Source organism: Saccostrea cucullata, unplaced genomic scaffold, assembly GCF_032062105.1.
Source record: "Saccostrea cucullata isolate Sc308-1 unplaced genomic scaffold, CSIRO_AGI_Scuc_v1 ctg902, whole genome shotgun sequence".
Classification (NCBI taxonomy): domain Eukaryota; kingdom Metazoa; phylum Mollusca; class Bivalvia; order Ostreida; family Ostreidae; genus Saccostrea; species Saccostrea cuccullata.
In genome coordinates this window covers 381,962-391,573 of record NW_026931814.1, presented here as the reverse complement: position 1 = coordinate 391,573, position 9,612 = coordinate 381,962, and the positions used below count along the sequence as shown (strand labels likewise).

Below are 9,612 nucleotides of genomic sequence, written 5' to 3'. Positions count from 1 at the left end.
CTTTTTTGGGTTAAATTGTACTAAAAATACCAGTAATACAGAAGACTTTCACTTTGGAATTGGACAGTTTTATTTATATGATTGAATAATTAAAAAAAAAGAAAATTACATGAAAAGTTCATTCACTTCAGGCAAACTAGGTCAGATTTTTTATTTTAATTTAAAGAGCTTAAAGTGGAAAATTACACAATCCATTATATAATAGGAAATTTGATATCTATTTACTCATATAATGTTGGTTTTGTAATTACCAGACAGCTGCTTTGTATAAGCTATCACACTGTACATGTAGTACATTGTAAGTGTAGTTAGCCTAGATATTTCAGTGTGTCAGTAGACCACTGCGTCAATTTTAACAAAAAATAGTAATGCAGTTTGTAATTTATATGTATAGAAAAGATAGCATGTATGCTATATAGATATGTTTAAAAAAATAAATATCCTTAAATGTTGTTTGTAAAAGAGAAAGTAAGAACTATATAGAATTGACCTGTCAATGACTAGAACCATATGTAGGTGACTTTGTTTACTAAAAGAATAGGGGGATCTCTGACAGCATCTGCATATTTTCAATTTAAAGTAAATAAGATTTAATAAATTAATTCACCAGTTACACAGATCTAATTTTACAAAATATATTGTATTTAAATAGTTATCTTTAGCAAAGTTCAAACTAAGTTGAAGGAAAAAAACAAAACCATAAATTACTCTTACTTGCAACATATTGAAATATTAATTTGTAAATTTTGAATCTTTTATTTAACTAAATTAATTTTGTTTCATATTATTATATTATTTCTTTATTACTTTTTAATGCATAACTTATGTTTTCATATTTCCGACCCATTTAATTAAAATTTCATTGAGCTTGTTAAATCTTTGAAATATTGATTGCACTTGCGGACTTTGTTTGAACTTGCTATTATTTGTCTTTGTCCAACTTTGCTAAAATGTTTGAACTTCGAATTATTCATGAAATGCTAACTTTAAAATATTTCCAACTTGTTTCATCATGTCTTGACCAGTTGTGAAAAAGTTACTGAAAGCAACCCAGTATCTTTCCTCATATACTTTCATGACCTTTTCCTGCCACATTCTATCCCCAGGTCATGATTTGAACAATTATGGAGACACTACCTAAGATACTTCCACATCTATGTTTCTAATCGTGCTCTAGCTGTCATTGAAAGAGAGATTTAATTTTTTTTTGTATATTTATGAAATAAATGAATTTACTTTTTAATGATTCATGAGGTTATGAACTACGATGCTTCAAGCCAGCATTGCACGCTTCATGATAAATATGTCAGAGTGAAGTGTTGTAGTTCATTTACCTCATGAATCTTCAAAAATTTAATTCATTTACATTATTTTTCTTCATTTCATTTACATTATTTTTCTTATGATTTGCCACAAAATGTTTCCCATTCAACTGTCATTTTTAAAGCAAAATAGTTTGCACTATAGTATTGACATCAAGTGCGGCATAATGATGTAACAATGGAGATGTTCATGCTCACCCATGGTAGTTCATGACAAAATGAACATTCTCCCTATTTGCAAAGAATCTTATGGAAAATTATTCGGAAATGTATACATATTCTGATGTAAAACTTTGATCATTTAATGTGACATTGTGGTCCCACCCTTCCCAGGGGTCATGATTTCAACATTTTTTTATAATTATAGTGAGAAGGTTATTCCATTCCTATTACAGCATTTTACAAGAGAAATTCAAAAATTTTGAATGGAATCATATACAGTTACCAAATGAGATCGAAACTAATAGGGAACTGATTTGAAATATTGATTATAGTTTAACAGGCAACATAGATTAATTATAACAGACATTTTATCATGTAACAAAGCACAATACTTGTCTTTATTAAGACAAAACAAAAAAAAACTTGCATGATTGTTCAAATCTTAAAGTAAATGAATTAGTACCATCATAGAAAAGTTTAAAAAAACACATGAATAGAAAATGTCAGCATTAGATTAGACATTTTACCACCATGAGAGACACAAGCAGATTTATGTGCGTGTGTATTCAGATAGTAAATACTTGTCTGTCCAAATTTGATAAATCAAATAAACCATATAGTACGTAACATACAAAATTGTTAATACCGTTACTAGTATATTGCATCTAATTCAGACTAACTTAAAAAATACCATCCCAAATGATCCCCAAAATACCCATGGTAATTTTCAAGTCACCTAAAAAATCCTGATACTGAGAAGTCAGTATATGTACAGTACTGTGAAGGAAGCACTATAGTCTAAGAATAAATACACATGAATCACCGATTACTCGATCTAGTGAAAAATCTTAATAAAACTATTTTTCAGATATCAAAATAGCATTGTTTATAAACTTGAGCTCCCCTTTCTTATCTCACACAGGCTTCCCAAGTTTCCAAAAATTTACTCTTAACTGAGAAAGATTTTTACAAAGAATTTTGAATACAACAGAAAAATCCGTGCGATATCAAGTCAATAACATTGACCATACATGTAATAAAAAAATGCTAAAAGATAGTTTATACTATTAAAATTTACACAGAGTTTAAGATTTAAATAAAAGGTATCATGGACCACGACACTCACATGTGACTACAATCTCTTCCAGACAAAAATAAATCTCCTTATTCTGATTGTCAGATTTATTTATTGTTGCCCCACCCTAGCCCCATGCAGGAGCCAGTATAATACAAGTCTACATAATATGGGAATACATATTTTTGTTCTTGAAGGAAGGATTTTTTCTGCCTTACTACTACCTAGTACATATTTCAATGTCCTATTGTGTCCTTCCAGTAATCTAGTATGTAATAACTAAATACAACTTTTTGTATTAATTTTCAGTTGGAAAAAAAATTGACTGTTTATCAACCATCGATCACTCTAATCTGATGCTAATTTCTGGTACAATCACATGTATTGCATTCAAGGAAGACATGTATTAATTAAATTATATTTATATAAACTTTATGAGTATCCTTTCTGTTTCTTGATAAAGCTGGTTTGTTCCATGGGACAATCACTGAGGGATGAGAGATCTCCATCCGTGTCGGAGCTCGGAAACCTGTACAGCTGTTTGGACTTCGCTAACACTGCCTTCTTGTGCCGCGGTTTTTTGTGTTTTTTCTTTGTGTACACTTTGTATGCTAAAACTATATTTATCAACAAACTGATAACTGCCAAGACGCTGATTATAATTAAAGCTAGTAGACAGGATCTGAAACAGAGGAAAAGTTTTAAAGAATGCTGGCACATTTAGATAAATAATATTTAAAAATTAGGAAGATTTGCAGTAAATGTTAAGCATATAGAATTAGAAATGTTTGGTAATCACTGGATTAAGTACTAATTGTATTACATGTATTGATTAAGATTTATTTTTCATGAATCAATTGATGAGGACAAAAATTGAAACCTGTAAACACTGGACTGGTCTGGGACTAGATGCTCTTCTTTGATTTTCTTCTGAGAAAAACACACACTAGCTGTAAAATTAAATTTCATAGCAATGTAAATTTACACTTGGGCTGGTACACACATTGAACAAGTTTAATTCCCATCCCTTGTCAGTTAACATTCAATTCTCCTAATTCAATCCAGTAGTATTTAATCAATCTATTAATAAAGTTAGCATTAACAAGGACTATATTCTGTGTGATATGATACTTTAATCTTTTGGAAGTATTCAAATTGTTGTATTCTGATTAAGTTATCTCTAGAATTCCCTGTGAGATGATACCTTTCTGAATGTCGGTATTTAATTTGGAGAAGTTACAGCTTCCTGTGATTGGATGACAAGGACAGCCATCGTCACATAGACACTGGTCCTTACAAGAGTCGCCATGGTAACCATAGGGACACACTAAATAAAATTACTCAGGTGTTCAGAATTTGCTTCAATTCATTTTAAGAATTAAGGATGAAAATAACCGCACTGTCACCAATTATAACAAATACCTCCTGTGAAATATGCAAAATTCAAAGCTCAGAGGGCTCAATACCCTTACAATATATTGATCTTTAATCCTTGACAAATGAGCAAGTAAAGTATTGTATTCAATATGAACATTCACGGAAAAAATAATTTTAAAATTAATCTTTCATGACCTCTAAATCTGTAAGTATCATTCAATTATAGTGAAAAGAGATTTTTATATTAACATTATAATTGAGTAATAACATCACTTTATTACGAAAGGTACCATAAATGCCTTAACCTTTGGTTTGATATTTAACCAATGACCAAAATCTAAATATATGTTATATTGCGTACATAATAATGTAGACTATATAATTCTTACCGTCCTGACAGAAGGTCCCTGTATAACCAGAATGACAGTGACATGCTCCACTCACACTGTCACACTCAGCACCATTCAGACAGGTACACCTGAACTCGCAACCGACACCATATTGTCCAGGTGGGCAGGTGTTGTTACAGGTGTCACCACGCCAACCAGCATCGCAGGAACAACCATCTAAAAAATTGTAGTAATGTTATATAATTATGTGTACTGTATGAATTGAGTAGTATGCTTGCAAAATTATAGAGAAAATCCACATTTATCATAAATACCTTGAGATATATATATAATAATATTATTCATTATTTACTTTCATGACGTATTGTAGTTAACGTCCTCATGAATTCTGAAAAAAATAATTTTCATACCTTTCGTGCATTTTCCATGCCCACTACAGTTTCTTGAACAAAACAACTGATCACATTTACTTCCTGTCCAGTATTTATCACAGTGGCAAGTCCCTAATACACATGCTCCATGACCTGAGCAGTTGACCTCTGGACATCTTGGTCGATGAGCACAAAGAACAGTGGACACATTTCTAGCACAGTTGAATTTCTTGTCGTCCATGCTGCAATGATTGTATATCTTTATCAATAACTGTTACAGAACAAACCCTTGCGCTTCAAAATACATTCCTTTCTCCTATGTTTAAAAACTTGATTATATGCATTTATTTTCAGAGATATTAATATCAATTACAAATGCCCTGTTCTTTAGCTGCTTTTAATATAAAAAATTAATCTTCTTTACATTGAAGTAGAAAGTGATAAAAATATAATAGCTAAATATTAATCTGCATACCACTGGTCTGATGGGTAGTTTACAAGAGTTCCATTCACAGTGTATGTTGCAGAACCCCCTCCATCCAAGTTGATTGCATTGACAATACCATACTCTAGCATCACGTCAATAAATTCTCTCAGGTCTAAGCTACAAAATGATATAAAATATTATTATGCTTCCTGTCAGTTTGTCTCTATATAACCCATACCCTAATATTCTCGCATAGTGGTCTAAGGATTTATATAGCGTAAACATACTATGCCGAAATAGTGCACGACTTTCTTTACTGAATAAAATTCTTCAAATGCACACACCGGGGATCGAACTCCCGACCATGAGATTGTCAGTGCGATGCCTTATCGATTACGCCACAGAGACGATCACTGATTGGTAGAATTTTATTAAATATATAATCTTAATTTATACAATTGACACAAGAGGGAGAAAATAGACAAATATTATTTGAAAACAGTTATATTATTCTAAGGAACCTTAGATTAATGTGTACAACAAAGTTTCAAACTAATTACATATAGATCGTTAGATGAACTGATTTCATAGGGTCATTAAAACGCTTTTTTATATGACGCTTGATTGAAGGATGTAAAAGAAAATTATCAATGAGAATCGACGTCTGCAAACAAATAAGACTTACTATCAAAACAGAAAATAAAGATGAGTTGCTTTGGGACAGAAAATCCCGACTTATTTAGAAAAAAAACTAGCAACCAAAATAACTAAAAATGCAACCAATTTTAGCATGAAGATTTTGAATGAGTTCTTGCAAGTGCGCTGTGTTAGCACCGATATTTTCAGGAAAAAGTCAAATGGATTGCCGCATAAATAATTACAACAGTCAGCATAATAGTAACAATAGTGTTGCATTATGCATGTACTATGCCTAAATAGTAGGCAGGGTTTGACACATAGTGCACTCGCCTCCGGCTCGTGCACCATGTGTCAAACCCTGCCTACTATTTAGGCATAGTACATGCATAATGCAACACTATTATATAAACAGTTTCACTTTCCACAATGAATTAAGTGTACTGTTAAAGTGGAATATGTTGGTTAAAAGTTCAATGTGTTGGCAATCTAAGAATTTCTGCGATCATTAATCCATCATGAATATTTCAACCATTGTAGCATGCACATATCAATTATGAGGCATATTTCTAACATGCCAACATAAGATTCATAATATAAGGTCTTCAAGATATTAAAACCATTTTATAAGGAGTGAAATGTATAATTATAGTTGCTATATTTTCTTGATTTCAGCCTTCCAGTGGGTAAATAACAAATTCATACCCATTTTCTCCAGTTTTTCCATCTGCTTGCATAAATATAACTCTCCCTTCTTTGTCATGGCCAACAATTGTTCTAGCTGACATTACTGATGCAAAATAGTCCAAAGTGCCTGAAATGTTAATCACATCTATCATGTTTATAAAGCCTGCAAAACATTATTGTAACATTATTAATTTCAAATCTATGGTAAAATCATTGGTGAATTAATTTATTTGTTGGCTTGTATACTGGAAAATTTCTTTAAAAAAATTTAAAAGTAGTGAACTTTTGCATTTGTATAACAATATACTGCTTCTGGATAAAGTGTGTATTTAATGGTCCTTTATAGTTTAAGATGAGTAATTTTTACCTGTTTCTTCCATGTCTGAACACTCAATTTTAAGGCTCTCATCCAGATAGGACTTGCCATCTCTAATCAACCACAGCACACCTCCCACCAGCTGTTGAAAATCCTCAGTAATTAAATCAATCTCAGATAGATATCTACAAATACATACAAAGTTGATTGTTTTTTTTTTCTCACTGAGACGTAACTTATAACAAGCAAATTCAAAGAATTGTGGTCCCCCCTCTTTCAGTGTCTTAGTGATAATACACTTACGAAATATGAAAGTCCTATTTCTTCTCATTCAAAAGTTATGTCCAAGATAAAAAAAAAAATTGGACAGACAGAATGACTGACTGCTGAACAAAATTTAATGTCCCTCCACTTTTGCAAAAGCAGGATACAACTAAAGGCTATATCCATACACAATAAAGTACTCAGGTAAAATCTTAAAATGCATGTACCTGTTCATGTATGTGTATTGTCTCAATACATATACATTCATAATGAAGGACTGTGCAATCAAAGCTCTTCATTTAAAAATTTGTCACCTATACTTCTACTACCAATAAAGTCAAGAGACACCAAGTTTTAGCTTGCAAGACAATATTTATTTTAACAACTACCAGTAATAACTCAGCATGTCATTACATACCCTATGTAGAGATGTCCACTCTTTGTAATTCCAAAGTGAGCATTCTGTATTCCGCCAGAGTCTTGCACTATTCTCCCATTGCTGACAACATTTCCTGCATGGAAAATAAAAACATTGTTATTTTTTTTATGTACTACATGGAGAAATCAGACGATTTAAAAGCTACATTGTTTCAGCTGACTTCTCCATGCTGAAAGAATGTAGCTTTTAAATCGGTTGATTTCTCCATGTACATGAGAGAATAAATGTAACTGTAAGCCAAAATACTAATGATTTTCATGTGTAAACGCATGACTTTACATTTCTCAAAAATAATCTTGAAAATATACTTAAGATGGATCATTATGCTTTTAATACTTTACTTATTGAGATCAACAGATTGATACCTAAGCATGCTCCACTAGTGGTGTTGAAGAAACCCGCATTAATTGCTACAATGCAATCCTCCTGCTTAGCTGACTCCAGTACGGAGGCTCTTATTCCCTCTCCCTCTTTACATCCATGCTCCATCTTTGGCTCAAGGACAGATACAGTTTGGAATGGATTGTTTATCACAGAAAAATGCATTAGCACATCTCGTCTTACATAGTAAGATTGTCTTATAACATGTATCAAATGTCTGGTTTCAGTGATTGGAAGACTTAGGTTTTTATTAAATCCATGAGACAGAATTTTGGAATGAGTGACATTTCCATACTTAACATCTTGGCACTCTCTTACTTGGCGGTGTGTTCGATGTCGAGGACCATGGTGGTATTTATAAGGCTGTAATATATCTAGTCCATCGTTCTCAGTGTAACTGTGCTCCCCTGGTAATGACTTACGACCATTTGAATGTCCATCTTTGCTGGTAGATCCTGAATGTGCACCATATTCGTTGCTTTGCTGATGCTCTAAGACATCACTGTATGTTTGTGGAGTTTTTTGTTGGATTGTGCAGATTACAAAAATGCTGAAAATATTCAAATATGTGAACAGTGCATGATCATAACTGTCGCATAACAGAATGTCAGGAAAAACTTTGGTTCTGTCTCTGTGTAGAAAGAGGGTCTAAACTTGAAAAATATTGTTAAAGAATAGCCCTATAATGCACAAGCACTAGTTTCAATCATATAAGGGGCACCCCTTTTTATTTTTACCAGAATTGAAGGTACATACCTATTTCAGGCATCCCTCCTTCAAGCTCGTATTTTATTAATATATGTATATCAATCATTAACCTACTCATGCAGGCAAAATTTTTCTAGTCAAATTTATCATTTCAAACATTTTTGGTAGAGACTCATTAATGTAAACTACATTTATTATTCCTCGAAAATTACCTCAAAAGGTTTTATCAATAGACTTAAGATGGGATACAAAATTTGTACTTGGGATTGAAATGTAGGATAAATCCAGAGAATGATGAGGTATCCGGTGTTATACCACATTTAAAACCCAAACGAAAGTTCTGTATTCCGTCTAAAGTCTAGCTTATATTGTGCGTATCAAGGTAATTTTTGAAGAATAATTGAGTGGTTTACAATAAAGAGCCTCAAACAGACACATTTGAAATGATTAGTTTGAAAAAAAAATGTTTGTCGAACCAAATGATTTAAAGTAGGTTAATGATTGATATATTAAAAATACAAGCTTGGAGCGGGTGTCTGAAATCGAGTTAGGTACCTTGTGGTAAAATTACGTAGGGGATGACCCATATAGGAAACAGCTCAGGTGCCTGTGGCGTGTGCTTTAACCATAATAACGTTATACATTTGAAAACATACATAATACACCTCTCTTAAATTTCATTTGACAGTGACTGAGTGACATCATCACTATGTACATTTCTTGATAAGTTAACTATATTTCATACACTCATTTATATCAAGGAAATAAATATATCACTGTAACATATAAACATGATGCATGGTTGACCGGCTTTTCAAAAACGTGTCAGTCACAGCAACTGACAGACTGATGTCAGAATAATATTCCTTGACCAGTTGACTTCACCATGTTCACAGTTTATCAGTTGTAATTACCTGAAGTTTATGATGAAATTGCAGATTAAGATACATCGAACTTTACGTGAGCTGCCACCATTCATATCGTTGGAATCATATCAATAAGGCAGATACAATATCTGCTCAAATCACGAGCTTGCTAAGCCCTGCACACGACGACAGCTCTTCAGTTCATGGAGGTAAAATCGGTATAAATAACAT

General features: G+C 32.3%; 1 protein-coding gene across 1 annotated transcript; it reads right to left on the bottom strand.

The window, feature by feature from the left end:
- Positions 1-2,343: 2,343 nt before the first annotated feature.
- Positions 2,344-9,553, bottom strand: LOC134233581 (N-acetylglucosamine-1-phosphodiester alpha-N-acetylglucosaminidase-like). Its single transcript, XM_062715561.1, has 11 exons — positions 9,430-9,553; positions 7,792-8,357; positions 7,406-7,499; positions 6,775-6,908; positions 6,426-6,534; positions 5,133-5,261; positions 4,697-4,899; positions 4,326-4,502; positions 3,764-3,886; positions 3,440-3,509; positions 2,344-3,241 (listed from the first exon to the last, which is right to left on the bottom strand). The coding sequence occupies exons 1-11, from the start codon at positions 9,492-9,494 to the stop codon at positions 2,992-2,994; spliced, it is 1,920 nt and encodes a 639-aa protein (XP_062571545.1). The 5' UTR covers positions 9,495-9,553; the 3' UTR covers positions 2,344-2,991.
- Positions 9,554-9,612: the final 59 nt, after the last annotated feature.